Source organism: Hemitrygon akajei, chromosome 6 (assembly GCF_048418815.1).
Source record: "Hemitrygon akajei chromosome 6, sHemAka1.3, whole genome shotgun sequence".
NCBI lineage: Eukaryota > Metazoa > Chordata > Chondrichthyes > Myliobatiformes > Dasyatidae > Hemitrygon > Hemitrygon akajei.
Genome location: NC_133129.1, coordinates 13,595,803 through 13,618,461, shown reverse-complemented (window position 1 = coordinate 13,618,461; position 22,659 = coordinate 13,595,803). Strand labels below are relative to the sequence as shown.

Below are 22,659 nucleotides of genomic sequence, written 5' to 3'. Positions count from 1 at the left end.
TGTTCACCTGGCGGAGAATCTCGCCTGGTCCCTCAACACCAGCTCCATAGCAAAGCAAGCCCAGCAGCGTCTCTACTTTCTGCGAAGGCTGAGAAAAGTCCATCTCCCACCCACCATCCTCATCACATTCTACAGGGGTTGTATTGAGAGCATCCCGAGCAGCTGCATCACTGCCTGGTTGGGAAATTGCACCATCTTGGATCGCAAGACCCTGCAGCAGATAGTGAGGTCAGCTGAGAAGATCATCGGGGTCTCTCTTCCCACCATTACAGACATTTACACTACACGCTGCATCCACAAAGCAAACAGCATTATGAAGGACCCCATGCACCCTCATACAAACTCTTCTCCTTCCTGCCATCTGGGAAAAGGCATCGAAGCATTAGGGCTCTCACGACCAGACTATGTAACAGTTTCTTCCCCCAAGCCATCAGACTCCTCAATACCCAGAGTCTGGACTGACACCAACTTACTGCCCTCTACTATGCCTACTGTCTTGTTTATTATTTATTGTAATGCCTTCACGGTTTTGTGCACTTTATGCAGTCCTGGGCAGCTCTGTAGTCTAGTGTAGTTTTTTCTGTGTTGTTTTTACGTAGTTCAGTCTAGTTTTTGTACACATGGTCCTGAAAAACGTTGTCTTGTTTTTACTGTGTACTGTACCAGCAGTTATGTTCGAAACGACAATAAAAAGTGACTTGACTTTACTTGAAGTGAGGTTGGTAGAAAAGATAAAGGACTGGAGGGGAAACAATCTGATTGGAGAGGAGAGTGGACATAGGAAGAGGAGGGGATCCAGGGGTAGGTGATAGGCAGATGAGAAGTAGTAAGAGCCCGGAGTGTGGAATGGAAGAAGAGCGGAGGGGGAGGAACTTTTTTTTTACTGGAAGGAGAAATTGATGTTCATGACATATTTCATTGAGACTAAATCTGATTCTGAAGGTGTTCATTAGCTTCCCTTTCAAAAACCTTGGCACTAATTTTTTAGCTTGTACTTCTAGTCCTAGATTAAATACCTTGTAAATATTAATTGTATCTTCATCTTCTAAAATGTATGAAATGCATGTAAAAAATCAAATATTACTTACTGGAAATTAGTCTGTTGGTAGACAGGAGAAAATCATTTCCTCTGGTGAAGGAAGCTGGAATAAAGTGGGTACTGCATTAAAATTAGAGCTGGAAAATTTGGAATAAAATAATTAGAAAGCTCTTTTTGACTCAGTTTTATGGCTCTATTTTCACGGAATTGAAATGAAATTTCACGGCTTATAAATCTGTTAAGTAAACCCAAGTCAAAGTAGTTCCATGTGTGTATTTCCAGTGCAGCACATTGGGTCTTGGCGGATGATTGTCAGTCCAGGTGTTGGTAGGTGATCAACCAAAAGAATGATAAGCAATCTGCAAATTTTAACTGTTTAAAGATATCTGAAAATGGGGAATATTGACAAGACTGGAATGGGACATGTATCTAATCAATGCCTGGCATGCTTTGAGAAAGGGTCAGACTTTTCCCCCATGCTTCTTTAACTTAAGGACTTTGAGAACTAGGTGGTTTATTTTCTGAGCAAAAGTAGTTTAATATAGGGTCTTGGTCTCAGTGAAATGATTATTAACCAAAGGGCCCTTAAGGGGCTCTCAGTATTGTCGTTAACTTATTGAAAGTTAAGTTTAATAAGAAGTCTGTCAGCTCTTTTATTTAGATCTCTGTTCGAGTGGTGTGAAGTAGCTAGCTTTCTGACTGCTCTTGTTAAGTCTGAATTGTAAACATGCCAGAACAGCTCGTGTGTTGTCACTGATGTCTGGGGAATGCAGTGGTGCATCATGAGCTAAATGTGGTGACTGATGTCATGTATTTTTTTCTGATCTGGCCTCTTTCTTAAGATTAGCACAGCTTTCAGAACTGTCTTGAAAATACCATCATTTTTAGACCTTGTTCCAGATATTTTAGTAATTATACAGCTTTAAGTTTGCAGTTGAGAGGCACTGTTTATGAGATGACAGACAAATACGAGTGGCTTTTTGTATTTGAAACTGCAAACATGCTTTATAATGCAAAAAAAACATTTTTTGTTTACACTTGAGTGACAGTGCCTTCAATCTTGTAGATAATAAGGCATCCTCAGGTTCTGTAAAATGCACAAATAATTTCTTACTACAATTCCTGCCACAGCTTGTAAAGAGTTTATGCATTCTCTGCATGACCGCGTGGGTTTCCTCTGGGTGCTCCAGTTTCCTCCCGCAGTCCAAAGATGTACCAGTTGATTGGTTAATTGGTCATTGTAAATTGTCCTGTGATTAGGCTAGGGTCAAATTGGGGGATTGCTGGGTGGCACAGCTCAAAGGGCCTATTCCATGTTGCATCTCAAGAAATAAATAAAGAATATTCTGTGAGATTAGGATGGATCTTGGTTAATTTCACCATGTGGAGTTCCTGAGGTTCCCTTGATTTGTTGCAACTCTAGCCAAAAACAGCTGTCTTCTGAGGTGGAAATGGCCTCCAATGATGACGAGATTTATTGCAAGGTCCTATCCCCAGGCCTTCCTGAAGCTTTTGAGTTATTTGAATTGATCTTGAATACAGTGACACAGAATTCGATCTTGCAGTGTAATGCTTTACTGCACCAGCTGTAAAACTAGAATTCAATTTCCACCGCTGTCTGTAAGGAGTTTTCACGTTTTCACTGTAACTGTATGGGTTTCCACTCACAGTCCAAAGATGTATACAATAAGGTTGGTAAGTTGTGGGCATACAATGTTGATGCCGGAAGTGTGTGACACTTGTGGGCTGCCCCCAGCACATCCTTGCTATTGATCATTGACGCAAATAACTAATTTCACTGCAAGTTTCAATATACACATGGCCTGCAATGAAAATTTACCTTATAGAATCACTGCCACAGATTTGTGACGTAGAATAAAATTTGCTCTCATGGAATTAATCTCAGGGCAAACAGCTTTTTTACAATCCATATAGATAGATAGATACTTTATTCATCCCCATGGGGAAATTCAACTTTTTTCCAATGTCCCATACACTTGTTGTAGCAAAACTAATTACATACAATACTTAACTCAGTAAAAAATATGATATGCATCTAAATCACTATCTCAAAAAGCATTAATAATAGCTTTAAAAAATTCTTAAGTCCTGGCGGTTGAGTTGTAAAGCCTAATGGCATTGGGGAGTATTGACCTCTTCATCCTGTCTGAGGAGCATTGCATCGATAGTAACCTGTCGCTGAAACTGCTTCTCTGTCTCTGGATGGTGCTATGTAGAGGATACATTTCTTGACACGTGCAGATGTCATGGCCTTAAGTTATGGAAAGTCATGATATGAAACTTATTCTGGCAAAACAATTCCACCCCCCCTCCCCGGGCTGTATCTCTGGATATTTAAAGAACGGTTGAAAAACCAGATTTAAAAAGAAAATAAATAAATAATACACTGATTAAAACCTTTTCAGTGCTAAAAATGAATTGAAATGTGAAGTAAAATAAAGAGGAAAAAATACCAACCTGCATTTCTTTTGTCAAGGTCAACAACCTTATCTGTTCATCTAAAGCTGAAGAGCAGAATGAAAGTTCTTGTCAACTGAGGACAATTTTGTCCTGAACAATGGCTTCTCTTCTACCTTTGTTGACAAAGCCCTTGATTGCATCTCATCCATTTCCCTCCCCTCGCCTCTCATCTTCTCTCCCTGGGATAGAACAAAGATCCATCCTCTCCATTTGTGGTGCTTCTCAGGGAGCCGTGGACTTTCACCCCAAGATCCCTCTGTACATCAGTAGTCCTAATGGTCTTTCTACTTACTGTATACATTGCTTTTACTGTTGGCTTCCCAGAGGCCAATACCTCACAGTAGTCCAGGTTAAACTACATCTTTACTTTTATTTATGTTTCATATAAAGCAGATCCTAATGCTATTTCTCCAAGGATTGTTGTTCAACTGAAATGTAGTTTTTAATCATCTTGTATGTATTTTGAAATTTGCAGATGCTTTTGAAGACCTTTATTGGGAACCTTAAATCAAGTTCTCCAACCATACGTAGAACCGCAGCCAGCTCTGCTGTTAGCATCTGTCAACATTCAAGAAAAACCCAATACTTCTACACCTGGCTATTGAATGTAATATTGGGTAAGGCTAGTATACTTCAGACATCATTATTAGAAGCAAAAAAAAATCTGTAGGAACATCTGTGGGAGGGAAAGGAATTGTTGACATTTTAGGTTGAAAATCTGCATCAAGGTTTTGACCTGAAATGTTGACAGTTCCTTTCCCTCTCCAACAAGCGCTGCTCAGCCTGCTTGGTTTTTCCAGCAGATTACTTCTTACTCCAGATTCTGACATCTGCAGTCTCATCTCCATTGGTCTTAGAAGTTTGCCTATTAAATATTCTTGAGCTCCAATTGTTTCTTGCATTGGTGTGTGTTTTGCAGATAGGTCAGGGCATTTTTACTCAACCCTAGTTCCCCATGAATGGGTGGTGGAGAGCTTGTTTTTCAAATTGGCAGTGATGATACAAGACCATTGAGGCTTTAGCTCTTAAAGATTTCAGTCAGATATAACAAAAACAAAGCTCTAGAACAAAGTTTTTTTTTTCTTCCCTTCTTTATATCTGCTCAGCTAGGACAGTAGAGATGCCAGGCAGGACAGTTGAATTCTCCTCTTGTGGGATGTGGGAAGATATGGAGATCTGTAGTGTCCCTGACAGCTACAACTGCCAGAAGTGCATCCAGTTTCAGTTTCTAACAATCCACATTAAGGATTTGGAGCCGGAACTGGATGAACTCTGGATCATTCGGGAGGCTGAAGGGGTGATAGATAGGACTTATAGAGAGGTAGTTACACCCAAGGTGCAGGACACAGGAAACTGGGTGACAGTCAGGAAGGGGAATGGGGTTAAGGAACCAGTGCAGAGTATTCCTGTGGTCATCTCCTTCAACACCAGGCATACCACTTTGGATACTGTTAAGGGGAGGATGACTTAACAGAAAAGGCATAGCATTTGGGTCTGTGACTCAGAAGGGAAGAGGTGGGAAGATGAGGCACGCTGTGGTGATGGGGGATTCGTTAGTTAGGGGAACGGACGGGTGGTTCTGTGGGCAAGAATGAGATTCCCGAATGGTATGTTGCTGCTCGGGAGCCAGGGTCTGGGATATCTCATATTGAGTCCTCAGCATTTTCAAGTGGGAGAGTGGTTGGTCTTCATCCAGTCAGGTTTCCTATGCCCCACCTTGTTTAAAATCGAATTCCAGTCCTTACTTGGAGTGAGGCCTTTGTCTTTGTTAAAATTCCTTTCCTCTATGTTTCAATGGCTTCCATTACCAGGTGGTCCCAAAAGATACTGAAGCAGCAACAATATTTGTGCTGTTGAAGTCAATCCTATAGTCATTGCGAATATAATGTTCTGCTACTGCCGATTTTGTTGGGTAACCCAAACGGATACACACCTCCTGTGCTCCTTGATGTAGGCTCCCACTGTGCATCCCATCTGGCCAATTATGCACTGCTCCGTAAATCCTGTAAATACCAACCATCCTGAATCCCAGTTAAAGTTCAAATTTACTTTGAACTTTGATCTTCCTGTCAGAGGAAACTTGAATTAAATTGAATGTCATAAATCACTTGAGACGATGTGAAGGTGAATTATGACAGAATCACATGTTTTGTTTAGAGAATATTCATGTACACTGATAAGGAAATTGCCCTGGCTGTGACAACATTGGTGTACATGCATGAATTGCTATCCAGCAAGATCAGAATTGAATACTGTTTCAGCTGTCCTGTAGTTGCTGATTTTGTTTTTTATCTGTATACTCACCTTGATTTTTGAAATTTGTTCTTGGAATTTGGGCAACTTGTATAGATGCCTGGGGGTAAAAGTGTTGGATTGTTTATATAGGTTTCTTTGTGTTAGTCCTAACGGTAGCTTTGCTCTATTTCTTGCAAGTATTTTGAAGCATACAATGAAATCAGTGAGAATTGTCCAGCAAGTGTCAACATAACATGCCCATAACTCACTCACCCTAACTGTACGTCTTTGGAATCTGGGAAGAAACGGGAGCACCCGGAGGAAATGCACGTAGTCATGGGGAGAACAGACAGTAAAAGGAATTTAACCCCAAACTTGCAGCGAAAGCTGTAGTGTATTCATGTTAACCGCTACTCTTATTGTGCCACAATTTAGCACTGCCACAAGGTTAGTGTTGTCCTAAGTTCAATGCATCCTTCATAAACAATGTAGGATTATTATGTCATAGAGATGTATTCCATTGTTAGCTATGGAATACTAGAATATTAATTTATAATGCTGCTACTTCAGTCCATGCAAAACATATTTAATGCATGTGGCACTGCTTAATTAAAGAAAAATCCCATATTTAAGTGCAGCAAGTGACTTCGATTGTCCATAATATTTAAAGGCCATTGGCAAGCCAGGGTGTAGCAATATTCAGTTGGACTACAGCCCTCAGGATGAAACAATGTTTTAGTCTTACTGTCTTGGCTAAGATGTTTCTGTATCTCCTACCAGATGGCAGGAGATTGAACAGTGTCCTGGATAGGATGGGTCCTTAATGATGTTAATACAGTGCCGTAGGCATCTAGAGTTGTAAATTGCCTCCAGGTTCAATAGTACCCCGTGACCGGGTTAAAGAACCAGCAGAAAAGGAAAACACTTTGTGGAGTCTGGTATTACTAATAGCTAATCGTGTTTATTAGTAAACTATGCAACACAGTACTATGAAATGCAAATGTATCAAACAGGTTAGCAATGATATACATACAGAAATGTGGAAATAGGAACCAAAACTAGGCTCTGTCAAACCTAGGGGTGAATGAATAGAGTCTTACGATGGTGAAGAGTTCAGTTCAGTTTGAGGTAGATATTTGAGTAATGTTGGTGAGAGGTGATGCCGTCGATCTTCCTGTTGTCTTCCGAAGTCCTGTTTTGGTCACCGACTATGACCATATCAAGTACGACCGTTCTTCAGTGGTGGAATTATCACCCAGGCGAGGGTGGACACACAAATAATTCCCCACTGGTCGCACCTTTTTACACTGTGAGCCACTGATCGATTTCCCCGAATCGATCCTCCAAAATCCCCACCTTCCTGTGGGTGCAACAAAGCTCATTCAGTGTCCACACTGCATGTCTCGTGGTGTGTCTGTCTGTGTCCCAGCGGACCTGCTTTAGCGCCGCATGCTGGACACCAGCTGTCCATCCGCCCTGCTCTTTCTGCAGGAACCTTAACAATCAGGCAAAGTGTTCTTGAGGAAAAGGTAAACAAGTTGGCAGAAGAAACCATAACATTAATCTTTCAAGCAGTTTCTCACTCCCCTCCCTCTCGTTCATATGGTCGATTCTGGACCCCGTTTCAAACTCGGTTTGCCCATGACAACTCCCAATGATTGCTGAGCTATCCTGCTCACTGTTTTCTGATCTGTCTTGCTTTAGCTGGAAGTGAGAATTGTTATTACAGGAGAATTCAATATATAAAAAAAACAGTTTACAGGGCAGTGTAAAATGTTGGACATGTTCAAACTGTCGTCATTCAGTATGCCCTCTCTATATTGCACATGGATAAAAGTTGGCCAGCAATTTTTGGGACAGATTTGCTCTCCTTAAGCACTTCAGGTGGTATAGTGGCTGATTTGCCTTCCCTATAATCGAGGTGTGATGGACCAAGAAACCTGCTTGAAAGTAGGTTGTTTTGCGGAGGTAGTGATGAATGGAGTACACAAGGATTTGAAGTAGGTCCCCAGTTTTCATCGTCTATTTAAGTCAGATACAGTATAAAGCTAGGAAGCTGTGTGAGCTGTGAGGAAGGTGCAGTGAGCCTTCAAAGAGATTATGGAATAGGTGAGGGCATGGCAGATCAAAAGTTCAGAATACATCACCATATACAACCTTGAGATTCATTTTCTTGCAGGCATACTAAAAATCCATAATAAAATAATAGCCATAACAGAATCAATGAAAGACTGCACCAACTTGGACATTCAACCAGTATGCAAAAGATGACAAACTGAAAATACAAAACAATAGAAATAATAATAATTAAGCAATAAATATCAAGAACAGGAGTTGAAGAGTCCTTGAAAGTAAGTCCGTAGGTTGTGAGAATATTTCAGTGATGGGGCCAAGTGAAGTTGAGTTAAATTATCCCCTTTGGTTCAAGAGCCTGATGTAATAACTGTTCCTGAACCTGGGGGTGTGAGTCCTGGGGCTCCTCTAACTCCTTCCTGATGGCAACAGTGAGAAGAGATCATGTCCTGGGAGGTGGATGTTCCTGAATATGGATGCTGCTTTCTTGTGACAGTGTGTCATGTAGATGTGCTTAGTGGACATGGCAGATGGGAGATAATATGGATGAAGATTAGATCCTCCATTCTGGTAGAAAAAATAGAAATATGATGTGTTTCTTAATTGATGAGATAAAAAGGAGACATGAGACTATAGATGCAAACTTGATTTTAGCTTTGAGTTGACTAGAGAGAATGAACAAAAACTTGGAAGTGAGAGTTGTAGCAGGAAAATACAAAAAAGAAACAATGTTACAGGGCAGTGTAAAATGTTGGACCTGTCCAACAGGTCATTTTGTGCTAATGGTTATATAAAAACTGAAGCCCTATTTCAGACAGATGATCTAATGCAAAAATTCCATTCTTCACCCATTTTCTTTCCAATTTAAAGTCAACTTGTTTTCTCGCCCTTCTATTTCTGACTTGGGATCTCGAAACTGAAATGATAGGTACTTTGTTTTTCTTTTCTTTTAAGGATAGGGACAGTTTAGCTATGGTCACAAAATCTGCTGTGTAACTAATTATACATTCAGCAATCCTTCCACCACCACCCCATTCCCCCTTCTTTCTTCCAGATGTAAGCAATGCTGCCCACTTGCCCATTCATATTTGCCAAAATTCACAATGATTAATTAACCCACTAACCCATACGTGTTTGAACTATGGGAGGAAACCGACGCACCAGAAGGAAACTCGCGCACTTGTGGGAAGGAAGTACGAACTTCTTACGGATGGAATTGAACTCCAAATACCTATGCCCCGAGCTATAATAGCATCGTGCTAACTGCTGTGTTACTGTGGTGCCCTGACATACCTTAATGGTAATGAATCTGAATCTTATTCTGATTCGGAATCAATGTAGTGTCACATAAAACCAGGACACTAAAAATTTAATATTCAAAGTCTTCAGTCACCTGAACAAGGAAGGATTGGCTCAGTTGGAATTCATTAAATAGGCAATATTCAATAAATATTGATATTGTCACACCATCTGAAAAGCAGTACACCCAGCTTCATGTGTGCATAGCAGTAGTACTTAACCATGTAGTTTCACTTGTTTGAAAAGTCTGCATAACTGTACTTACTTGCTTTGTAGGCTTCTTGGTTCCTGTGGAAGAAGATCGACCTACTCCACTTATCCTTGGGGTAATGCTCACCCTACGTTACCTGATGCCGTTACTGAGGCAACAAGTGAAGGACACCAGCCTGCGGGGCAGTTTTGGTGTGACTAGGAAGGAGGCTGAAATCTCCCCTTCCTTGGAGCAGCTTGTACAGGTAGCATCTTTGGCTCAAATTAAATTGTGCTGTGAAATACATGAATTCTTAATCGGTCAATTTAAAAAGTGATTCTGGTTTGGTCTCCAGTTAATTCAGTGATAAAACAGTGGTCCATTTTATCTGAATCAAGTTAATTTGTGTAATTTCACCCTCTTGATTTCATCAACCATTTTAAATATGTGTAATTAGAGCAAGAGGGAGGACAATACAAGGTTTTCATTCACTTGTAATTTCCTGACACCTCTCATTACAATAATATCCCTCATGAAGTTGTTTTAGTTTGTTTCAGATATTTTATCATGCTTTGGAAAGTTGCTGTTGAATCTGTTTCCACCATTCAGTTAGTATGTTTCGGGTAAAGAGGCTGTAGTTAATTTTAACTTGAGAGAAAGAGAAGCGAAACTCATGCATTTTGAATGAGTGATTAACATCCATTTCTGGTGAGTATGAAAAATGTCAGCATACCACAAAAGGATTGGACTAATTTTTGAATGTGAAAAAAAACCCAAAAACAATCAAACTGAGTACAGTTTTGACTTACATCTCTTAGAGCAGTGGTCCACAACCTCCAGGCTGCGGACTGATACCGAAGCAAGCAGGGGTGCAGTGGTAGCCAGAGCGCACCCAGCACATCTTTAAGAAAAAAGCCGAAATAAACAAGCTAATTAATTAGGTGCTGCCCAGAAGCCAGTCTTCATTAGAGGAACTGTGGTGGAGAGGGTCAATAACTTTAAATTCTTCAGCATTAAGGATCGACGTTTCTCTTTCTGAGAAGTGTCAGAGGATCTGTCCTGGGACCAGCGCATAACTGTCATTACAAAGAAAGCGTGGCAGCGCCTATACCTTATTAGAAGTTTGTGTAGATTCAACATGTCACCTCGATCCTGACAGCCCCGTCTTTTCAGCCTGTCTGGGCTGGTGTTTAAATTAACCAAACAGTGGAACAGCTGAACGCTCCAGCACCCTGGAAAGAGGAGTGAACATCGCGTAGAGCAAGTGAAATCGGCAATCACCTCTGATCTGGGCTGACATTTACGTGCCGGGCGACACCTAATTAATTAGCTTGTTTATTTTGGCTTTTTTCTTAAAGATGTGCTGGGCGCGCTCCGGCTACTGCTGCACCCCTGCATGCTTCGCAGCCCGGAGGCTGGGGACCACTGTCTTAGAGTTGTGTGGAAAGATTGCGTTTGCATTAAATATAGTTGTGTTTATGATTCAAGCTATCCCAAAGCAAATAATATTTTCTACTGTAGTCATGTCATTATTTAGGGAATGGCTGTGCTGAGCATAACAACATCTCACAATCAATATGATGATAAGCCAAATATGTGGGAAATAAATGTGGGCTAGAAGACTCTGTCCTGCTCTACAAGTAGTTGCTGATTTTCTTTTGTTATTACACAGGCAGATGGAGAGATGTATTATGATGAGATTTACTTTTTATTTGACATGTTTGGGGATAATGTATGGTAATAGGCTCTTCTGGCCCAATTACAATTACAATCAAACCTACTAACCTTTGAATGTGGGAGAAAAATAGAGCAGCCGGAGAAGCCCAAGTGGTTACAGGGAAAATGTATGAACTCCTTAGAGACAACAGCAGGAATTGAACCAGGGTTACTGACACTCTAATGGTGTAATGCTAATTACTACACTACCATGCTGCCCAGGTCATCTGTGTTTCTTTGGGTTTGTTTTAATATTTTTAATTTTCTTTAGCATTTTAATACAATTAACAATAAGTATTGAATTCAGACTGCTTGAAAATGTCTCTACCGCAACTTTTCAACTTGGAACTGAGAATTATAAGCTCACATTAACTCAGCTGGGCATTTGGATCTCAGTAGAGAAATAGTACTTTTGATAGAACAACTTATCCTCTAACTTAACAGCCACAAAATACTGAAGGAACTCAGCAGGCCAGGCAGCATCTAAGGAAAAGAATAAACAGTTGGTGTTTCAGGCTGAGACCCCTACAAGAATCCTGACGAAGGGCTTTGGCCCAAAACATTGATTCAAAACATTGATTGTTTACTCTTTTCCATAAGTGCTGCCTGGCCTGCTGAGTTCCTCCAGCATTTTGTGTGTGTTACGTTGCATTTCCAGCATCTGCAGATTTTCTCATTTGTTATACATCCTCTAACTTATATTGAACATGCATTTAACAAGAGTTTGGAAAAAAAAATTGAACATGTGAAAATTCTATTCTAGTATCGCTGGTGTTTTTGCTTGCATTATTCTGAAACAAATTGTTTCGTTTAAAATTTGAACAGGTGGAAAGTGAGCTTAAAGCAGGCGCTGAGAGTTTCTTGTTTCCTTTCAAACAGGCATATGAGTTGACACTACATTACACCCAGCACAGGGACCACAATGTGGTAACGGCAGCCTTGGAGATGCTGCAGCAGCTGTTCCGTACTCCTCCTCCCGAGCTGCTCCGGGCCCTGACAACTGCTGGCAGCATAACCAGAGTTAGCATTGCGCGAGATGACACCTCAAACCGGGTTCGCAGCAGGAGTATTGTGGAACTAATAGGTAAGATGACCACGTAGGGTTCCTTGTTATCTCTGCATCTATGTTATCAGTTTAAATTTTTAATAGTGACATTTATTGAACTATTGATATTACTGAATGAAACCTTCAGATAATGGTCAATTCCAGAGTGGAAAGATGGCATACAAATCAGCCTTGTTCTGATTCAGTGATAAATATTTTTGGGCTGAATAGCTAATTTTTTTTTTGATTTAGAAGGTAACAATAGGATTATTCTACACTGCAATTGATAAGTACCCCAAAATTAACTGCTGTTTGCCAAGAATTGGAAATTCACACCAATTATTATAGTGAAGTTGGGCAGGTGCCTTTTGCTCTTTGCTCTTTTTATAGAATGTTCTCATTCATCTCAACACAGATTCAGGAAGCAAGAAATATTCCAATTGCTGATCAATAGTTGTAATTGATTACTGGTTTCATTGTATTGATAATATTGACATCAATTGTCCTCTTCATTGCTGGTGATCAGACTTTGTTTTTGCTTGTTTTGGTTAAGAGGTGTGGACTTTAACGAGGTCATGAAGTTGTTGATCAAATCTAATTTGTTATAAGTACTGTATGAATGCTTTTGATGGATCACCTTATTTAGTGGCTAAGTTTGCCTGCTATCAATTTGCATGTTAATGATAATCTTCTATTTTATAGACTTAAACTTTGATCTTCAGTCTTTATTGCAAAAAGTATATTATTTTATGTCTATAATATCCAGATGTATTCCAGACAACTGGTAATTCTTCAGTGAAATACCTTTATCTGTATCCAAATTAAACCTAATGTAATTCCTATAGTAATTCAGATTAATATTTTGTAGTATTTTAATCGATGTAACTACTGTATATCCACATAGTGCCCACATAAGTTATGTACTCAAGGAGCTTTTTTGCCATCTAGTTCTGTTGCTGCCTCTCTGCCGGCTCTCCCTTTACATTGCCTACCTTCCACGAGTGTCTCACAGTGTCAGCTAGTGATCCAGTGCTCAGACTGCTGGAGTTGTTAAGCTAGAGCTGTGGTGCTGTACTTTGCATACCACAGCAATCTGACCCTCGGAGTCCCAAGTGAATTGCTTTCCCATTGTTAACCATGCTTATTCCTGATTTTGTGGTTGTATTTTTCTGGACATAGATATTTGGGGGCAAAAACTGCTGGAGATAATGAAACAGAAATGGCCATATTATATCTGCACCTACTCTGTCATTTTGTAGATTTTTGCTAATCGCTCAATTTGCAAGTCTGCTTTATCCTGTATCACTTGAGCTCTTGAGTGTTCAGAAATGTGTTCAAAAACTAAGCATGTAGAATTCCAGTGATCTATAGCCCAGTGAATGGGGGGAAAGATCTCATTTCATCTGGTCAACTTTTTACCTTGGGGGCCACAGACCATTAAAAAATTGAGACTGTCAGTGAGAGAAAATAACCATTTGATATCTATTTGTACTTTGTTCTCAGTTATTTTACTGTAAGTCCTAGAATCAGTTCTGAATGATATGGCAAAGTTACTTTTTTAAAAATTGTAATTGGGAAATAATTGTCTCTTCGTGCTATTTTCCTCTTATTTTCTTGAATAATTTTCAGATAATTACACATTTTGGAAATAATATATAAAATGTATTTATTAAGATCACAAAATAGATCCTGCATTGTTGCTATAATTGTATACTCCCATCTTCTGGTATTAATATAATATATAATATCAATTATGCTTAAAGTCAAAAAGTAAAACATTTGTGCATTGACTTATCAACTAGAAATATTAGCTCTTTTTTCTCTCTCTGTCAATACTACATAGTGTGAGCATTTTCTGTTTTTTGTATATTATGTCAATGTTGAAAGAAGTCACGGCAATTGGAGAGTCTCTGGATCAGGCAGTTGAAACGTTAAATATTACTTTGCTACAAAGCAGAAATTACCAATCATGTTTGCAGAATGAGGCCATTTGATTCATTGTGCATCCACGTGCTCTTTTTTTAAAATTTATTTATTAAATTTTAGAAATTACAAGGAATAAATGTAATAATAAAATAGTAAGAAAAATAATATTGACCCTCCCCCCTCCCCATAACCCTTATCTAAAGAAGAGAAAGATTGCCTGGATATCGGAGGAACGTGCTCTTGAACTTTCTAAGTCAGTCACTTGCCTCTTTGTCCGTGGACCAGCTAGTACTTCAGTTTGCTAGGATTTTACAGGAGCTAACCTAACACTTAGCCGAGGTGTGTGGTTGGTGAGATTTTCTTTCTTTATATGAGACTTGTACTGGGATGAAATGGATGTTAAATTGTGGCACCTTAGCAACAAAGGTGACAGTGTCTTCTATGTCCATTTTGGTGTAAGCAAAAGTGCTTTATATCATGAGGAGAGGTTGAGTACCCTCGGGCTTTGGAGCAAAGGAGAATGAGAGGTGCTTTGTCAGAGGTAGCCAAGATAAGAGGCATAGATAGAATGGATAGCCAGAGGCTTTTTCTCAGGGCAGAAATGGCTAATACCAGGGGCCATAATTTTAAGGTGATTGGAGGAAAGTATGGGGGAAATGCCAAGAGTGAATTTTTTCCCCCCCCCACACATTGGTGAGTGCCTGGGATACTCTGCCGTGGTGGTGGCAGAGGCAGATGCATTAGGGACATTTAAGAGACTCTAAGATACGCATGTGGATGGGTAATGTGGGAGGGAAGGGTTAGATTGATGTTAAAGTAGGTTAAATGGTCTACACAATATTGTGTGCTGATGGGCTTGTACAGTGCTGTCGTGTTCTCTGTTCTATGCTAACTGCTTATGAAGTACTTGAGCGATAGGTATTCCTGGTAATACCAAAACTATGGTATCCAGTTCGTGCAAATTCCCACCAGCAGTAGTATGAATGTCCATAAGATGAAGGACCAGAGTTAGGCTATCCACCCCATCAAGTCTGCTCTGTCGTTCCATCATTGCTGATGCCAGATCCTGCTCAACCCCAAATGTGACTGTCCTGCCACAGCAGTATGTTCACTTAAAGTGGCTGAAAAGGTGTGTTTCTTTGAAGTCTGGTCAGAAAGATGGCACATTCTCTATTCTACTCTGGAATACCACACCAGATTTTAATAACTTTTATCTCCAATGTGTGGCTTAAACAATTTAGCTCACAATGTTATCGTGAGCTAAAAACATTGATGAATAAGTAACATCTGATAAGCACAAAGGGGTTCTGCCAATGCCTTGATCAGTTTTTCTGTTTAAATAAGAGGCCAAACAGAAGTCAGTGATTCAACTTGTGCATGCTCTACCATTCAACCAGATGATGACTGATTTTTTTTCCTTCAAGCACCATTTTATTGCCCTATTTTTTATTCGTTAATGTCCAGAAATCCATGCACTTCAGTTTCAAAAGTAGTCCATGACTGGCCTTTACAATTTACAGGAAAGAAAATTACCACTCACTCACCTTTCTTTGAGTGAATCAAGTTCTTGCTAAATGGCTGATCTATCATTTTGACACCATGACTCTTAGCTCTACACTCAGTGGCCACTTTAGCACAGGAGTGGTCCTGGTGTGGTCTTTTGCTGCTGCAACCCATCCACTTCAAGGATGAATGAAGGAGAATCGGTTGATGTTGTGTACTTGAATTTGACAAGTTTCCACACACGAGGCTGCTTAACAAGCTATGAGCCCATGGTATTACAGGAAAGATCCTAGCATGGATAAAGCAGTGGCTGATTGGCAGGAGGCAAAGAATGGGAATGAACACAGCATTGTGGGCCAAAAGGCCTGTAATGTGCTGTAAATTTATGTTCTGTGAAGGGAGCCTTTTCTGGCTGGCTGCTGGAGACTTGTGGCTTTCCACAGGGCTCTGTTTTGGGACCGATTCTTAAATGATTTGGATGATGGAATTGATGGGTTAGTTGCAAAGTGTGCAGTTGAAATGAAGTTAGGTGGAGGGGCAAGTAGTTGAGGAAGTAGAGAGGCTACAAAAGGACTTGGAGGGAGTGGCAGATGGAATACAGTGTCAGGAAGTGTATGGTTATGCACTTCAGTAGAAGAAATAAAAGGGTTGACTGTTTTTTAAATGGAGAGAAAATACTAAAAAACCGTGGCGCAAAGAGACTTGGGAGTCCTTGTGCAGGATTCTCTAAAGGTTAATTTGCAAATTGAGTCTATGGTGAGGAATGCAAATGCAATGGTAGCTTTCATTTCAAGAGGACTTTAATATAAAAGCAAAGATGTAATTTTGAGACTTTACGAAACACTGAGGCTTTGCGTCCTTTTAGAATGGAGATGAGAGGGAATTTCTTTAGCTGAGAGTGGTGAAACTGTGGAATTTTTTGCCACAGGCAGCTGTGGAGGCCAAGTCTATGTATATTTAAGGCAGAGTTTGATAGATTCTTGATTGGTCAGGGCATGAAGGGATAGGAGTAAAAGACGAGATTAGGGTTGAGAGGAAAATTAGATCAGCTGTGACGAAATGGTGGAGCAGATGCAATGGGCTAAATAGCCTAATTCTGCTCCTATATCTTATGGTCTTGAAATGTGCATTCAGAGATGCTCTTCTGCACACCACTGTTGTAATGTGTGTCAAGGTTATTTGTGTTACTGTTGCCTTCCTGTCAGCTTGAACCAATCTCCCATTCTCCTCTGACCTCTCTCATTAACAGTGTGTTTTCACTCACAGAACTACCACTCACTGAATGTTTTTCTTTGTTTTTTGCACCATTCTCTGTAAACCCTAGAGACAGGAGATCAGCAATTTCCAGAATGCTCAAGCTACCCCATCTGACACCAATGATTACTCTACAGTCAAAGTCACTTAGTAGCATTCTAATGTTCTGCCTGAACAACAACTGAACCTCTTGATTATGTATGAATGCTTTTATGCATTGAGTTGCTGCCACATGATTGGCTGATTAGATATTAAAATTAATGTACAGGTATACATGTATACCTAATAAAGTGACCACTTAGTGGATATTCCTTGGCCACGTTTACCCTTTATTGAGCCCTGTGCGATATTTTTGTTTCAGCGAGGTCTTCTCTTCCAAGCACCAGATGGAGGCCTAGCCTGCTCATTGTCTCACATGACATACCAGCCATTTCAAGAACCAGACAACATACACAAAATGCTAGAGGGAAAACAGTATAGTCGACATTTTGGGCTGTGACCCTTCAACAGGACTGACTGAAGGGTCTCAGCCTGAAATGTCGACTGTATTCTTTTCCATAGGTGCTGCCTGGCCTTCTGAGTTACTCCAGCGTTGTGTGTGTATTTCATGAACCAGTCAGGGCAAATATATGCAACACACACAAAATGCTGGTGGAACACAGCAGGCCAGGCAGCATCTATAGGAAGAAGCACTGTCGACGTTTCGGGCTGAAAGGGTCAGGACGAAGGGTCTCGGCCCAAAACGTCGACTGTGCTTCTTCCTATAGATGCTGCCTGGCCTGCTGCGTTCCACCAGCATTTTGTGTGTGTTGCTTGAATTCCCAGCATCTGCAGATTTCCTTGTGTTTGCAAGGGCAAATATATTCCAACTTTCAACCCCATTCTCCTCCTCCTGCCAGTAATCTTTGATACACTTACTAATCAAGATCCTGTCAGACTTCACTTTAAATATACCCAATGACTTGGCCTCCACAGCCGTCTGTGGCAATGAATTCCTCAGATTCACCAACCCCTGGCTAAATAAAAATCCTCCTTATTTCAGTTCTAAAGGGACATACTTCTATTCTGAGACTGCACTCTGTGGCTCTTGGCTCCCCAACTACAGGGAAGCATCCTCCCTACAACCACATCCTCTTCTGAATATTTATTTTTCTATTCAACAATCATTTGGAAATACAGGTCGAGTACCCCTTGTCTGAAATGCTTTGGGCTGGATGTGTTTCAGATCTTGGATTTTTTCTGTTTTTGGTATGTATAACCATCATTTCCAACTTTGAATTTATGTACTAAGTCTTGCACTTGTTCATCACACGTGTATACTGATGCAACCATTCAGTATTAGATTTTCATCAGCATCGATCTTGGCAAGCTCATCAATGAATTGATTGGCAGACGCTTTATCACCACAAATCAATAAAAATTTAATGCTGTGCTTTTTCTTAGATTTCTGCAACCAGGCTGCTGAATACTCAGTTACCTTCAATTTTCAGTTCGTCGTGATAGATCTTTGCTTGTTTTGTGATCAGCTTACTGTTAAGAGGCATGTGTTTGCTCCGCTGCCGAATCTACTTTTTCAATACACGATCGAGATCTTTATCCAATTTATATAGTGCTTTTCTTTTTCGATTTTTTTCATTAAATTTTGTTCATTACGTATGTGAGGTCACTCAACAAAGCTGTTCATGGTGCGCAGGAACCTGTGCATTGCCTAGGAACCTCCCCAGCGCCTTGTGGAATTCTCCATTTGTGATATGTCAAAGCTCAAACAATTTTGGATTTCAGAGGTTTTCAGACTTGGAAATTTTGGATAAAGGGTACTCAAACTGTAGTTCATAGTTGTGAGGTACTGTGAAAATGCACTGTGAATCCAAAACCAGGAGGAGGCATTTTAGCCTGTCGTGAAGGAATTGTGCATTTCCACTCCCTTGTTCTTTGTGTCTACCCCTGTCATTTTACTGACCTTGCAGTTATTTATCAAATCAGGGAGAACATTTTCAGATATGCAGTATTTAAAGTTTTAAAGTTAGGAAAAAAAAATCCAGTGTCCATTTTATAATTTTCCCCATTTCTCCAACTGCTTTCCTAGGCCTAATAAAGGGTCTCGGCCTGAAATGTCAGCTCTTTACTCCTTGCCATAGACACTGCCTGACCTGCTGAGTTCTTTCAGCATTTTGTGTGCGTGTGTGTGTGTTTCTCCATTTGCTCCTTGGCAATTCATTGCTTATAGATAGACCAATAACACCTTTTTTTGGATGAGGTACTGCTAAGCATCAAATGTTTATGGTAGGCTATGCTGCATTCACAACCAAAGGTCATGTTGCCTGCTGGTCAGGCTGGAAGGGACCACAGTGTGAACCATGCTATGAAGTCAGATGAAGTGTTCAATGGGAAAGAAAGCAATTGAAGGTGTGATGAAAATGCTTGTCCTTTTGATTATATGCTCAGGAGCTTGCAGTGAAGTAATGCATCTCATTCTTGGCAGGGATCCACCTAAGTAAAAAGATTTGGTTGCACTTTTCTGTGCACACTCCATGTCCGATGAAAACAATTCCTCCTTGTTTTAAAAAAAGTCTTGCTGGAAAAGAGAATAGACAGGATAAATACAAGCAAGCTTTTTCCACTGAGGTTGGGTAATACTAGAACTGGAGGTCATGAGTTAAGAGTAAAAGGGGAACGTGAGGGAGAACAACTTCTCTTAGTGGGTGGTGAGTGTGTAGATTGAGCTGCCAGTGGAAATTGTGGATGTAGGTGCATTTAAGAGAAATTTGGATAGGTATGTGGGTGAGAGAGGTACGGAGGGCTATGGTCAGGTTGACCTGATGAGGCGAAATAATATTTTGGCATGGATTAGATGGCCCAAATGGCCTTTTTCTGTGCCATAGTGTTCTGTCACTTGGATTTACATGGCCTTTACTGACCGAAGCTTGAAGCAGACTCAGTTTTATAGGACCTAATGCAAATGGAGAAATGAGAATCAATATAGCAAAAATAAACATTTATCAGCCTAATCCAATCCTACTGATAAATACTAATGTGAAACAATCGTTAGAGTGTAGCAGTCTGCAGAGCCGAGAACATAGGAAGTAAGGCGTCTGGATTCTATATCATTCTGTTTTTATATGGAGTCTGATCCTAAAGCTGATTTGTCTCTTCTGCTTAAATTCTCACCTAGCCATTTATGTCCAGTTTACTGCACTGTTTCTGCCTGCCGTCTATAGGCTCAGAACTGCTCACACATTTATTGCCATTGGCCTCGCTCATCAACCCATTCACTTTTCTTCCTGTTCCCGCTGACTTAAATAGGTTCACTGTGTTGATTTGTCAGTGGTGCATTTTATTTACTTATTCGAGAAACACAGTGCAGACTGGCCCAAGGAGCCACTTCACCCAATACCCACCTTATTTAACTCTAACCTTATCACAGGACAATTGTCAAAGACCAATTAACCTACTATTCTTTGGACTGTGGGAGGAAACTGGAACACCCTGAGGAAATCCACGGGGCGAACTCATTGCAGATGCTATGTGACAGTGGGGCCCATTTATTGTTTCTGATTGTGTTGTTAGTTCGTTTGTCATTCAAAAACAGCATCACAGCCTGGGATGGAAACACCGATGCCCTTGAACGGAAAATCGTACAAGAAGTAGTGGATACGGCCCAGTTGATCACGGGTAAAGCCTTCCTTACCATTTAGCACACCTACACAGAACACTGTCACAAGAAAGCAGCCTCGATCATCAAGGACCCTCACCACCCAGGCCATGCCCTCTTCTTGCTGCTGCCATCAGGAAGAAGATACAAGAGCCTCAGGACTCACACCACCTTGTTCAGGAGCAGTTATTACCCCTCAACCATCAGGCTCTTAAACCAAAGGGAATAACTGCACTCATCTTCACTTGCCCCATCATTGAAATGTTCCCACAACCTATGGGCTTGCTTTCAAGGACTCTTCATCTCATGTTTTTGATATTTGTTGCTTATTTATTTATAATAATAATTATTTATTTATTTTTATATTTGCACTGTTTGTTGTCTTTTGCACTCTGGTTGAACGCCCAAGTTGGTGAGGTCTTTCATTGATTCTATTTATTATTCTATTATGATTTTATTGAGTATGCCTGCAAGAAAATGAATCTCAGGGTTGTATATGAAGACTTATATGTACTTTGATAATAAATTAAATTTGAACTGTGAATTTTCTCTGCTATCAGATTTCTGAATTGTCCATTGACATTATTGTTATTCCTTTATCCCTTTCCCCAATTTATTTGTGTAATTTTTTAGTAATTTTATGGCTTTGCACTGTACTGCTGCTGCAAAATAGCAAATTTCACATCATCCAAGTTAGTAATAATAATTCTGATTCCTGAACTGTTTGCAGGCATTTGATCATTACACATGGCTTTGCAATCTCCAGGGTTTTCACTTTCTTGTTGATATAGAAGCTTTCAAGTGCTGGCATTATGCCACAAGTCTTCTGGCTATGAACAGATCGAACAGTTTAATGGGCACATGTGTAGGTTCTGAAATTATGCTGTCCAATCTAATTTTTTACCCCCTCTCTCTTCTCACCTTTTCCATTCTCCATTGTAGCAGCTCCCCTCTTACTGCTTCTCTTCTCACCTGCCTATCACTCAATTCCTCTCCTTCCCTTTCTCCCATGGTCCACTCTCTTCTCCTATCAGATCCCTTTACCTTTTCCACATTTCGTCTCCTAGTTTGTTACTTCCTCTCTCTCCCCCCCCGCCAACCTACCTTCTTCCCTCACCTGGTCTCACCTATCACCTTCTAGCTTGTACTTGTTCCCCTCCCCCAACACCCTTTTCTGGCTTCTTCCCCCCCCCACCCATTCCTTTCCAGTCCTGATGAAGGGTCAAGTGCTGAAATGTTGATTGTTGTTCCATAGATGCTGCCAGACTTGAGGAGTTTCTCTATCATTTTGTGAGAGTTGCTCTGGATTTCCAGCATCTGCAGAATCTCCAGTGTTTTATCAATATTTGTTGGCAGTTTATCATCATTGCACAGTCACAACTTTAAAAGGAAGCAACTTTCTGCATAGTGAAGTATTTCTAGTACGGATTACCTTCTGAGATAAAGTGGCTGATTATCTCTGTGGCACTATATTTCTTGTCTCTTCTCTTTCTGTTCTATTGCATGCAGCTGGAGGGCCTTCTCCATGCAGTCCTGTTATTCTCAGGAAACAGAAAGGTGACTATCCAGAAAATATCTGTTGTACATTGATTTGTTAGTCACTTGCTCTTTGGTCATGTTACAAATGTGTGTGCTGCTTGTCATTGATTTCAGTGAAAAGTGTGTGATAGTGGATTAGATTTTTTTCATATTTTAAACTGTGACAGTGTTCAGAATTCCAACTACAAACACTATTCTGTGTCTGATAACATTGTAGTTAAAACTGTCATTTTGGGACCAATTTGAAGTACATATAAAATAATTTATACAGTGGCTCTACAGTTCAGCTGGGGTCCCCAACCTGGGGTCCACAGACCCCTCATTTAATGGTAGGGGTGCATGGCAAAAAAAAAGGTTGGCGACTCCTGAATTAGGATCTTCAATTTAAGTAAGTTTTCCTGCTCTGTATTGGTTCTGGTGCCCTGATGATGATGTTTAGATTGAAATGAAAGCAGTTTGCAACATGAAAAAGATTTGGTGTCTGTATCTGGGTATTTAACACACTGTCAAAATCAATAACAAGTGCTGCAGATCTATGAAGGGAGATTGTTGTCCATATGTAATATTATCTTTTTAAGTTTTTACTGTGGCTCTCCATGGTCAGGATCGACCATGGATATTGCGTATAAGCTGTCTATGTGATAACGCAAACCAGGACAATACAATATGGAGAACAAGCTGTTGTGCATGTAGCAGGCTCCCCCTCT

General features: G+C 40.3%; 1 protein-coding gene across 6 annotated transcripts in view; it reads left to right on the top strand.

Annotated features, from left to right (window-relative positions):
• htt (huntingtin) overlaps nt 1-22,659 on the top strand; it is a 246,898-nt gene that overhangs the window by 34,571 nt on the left and 189,668 nt on the right. For 4 of the 6 annotated variants that reach the window (XM_073047909.1, XM_073047910.1, XM_073047907.1 and 1 more), the window contains exons 7-10: nt 3,996-4,137; nt 9,404-9,582; nt 11,913-12,117; nt 21,923-21,970. In XM_073047909.1, the coding sequence (XP_072904010.1) occupies nt 3,996-4,137; nt 9,404-9,582; nt 11,913-12,117; nt 21,923-21,970 (574 nt within the window). The remainder of the gene's footprint in view (nt 1-3,995; nt 4,138-9,403; nt 9,583-11,912; nt 12,118-21,922; nt 21,971-22,659) is intronic. The other 2 variants (XM_073047912.1, XM_073047911.1) reach the window with 1 other exon arrangement.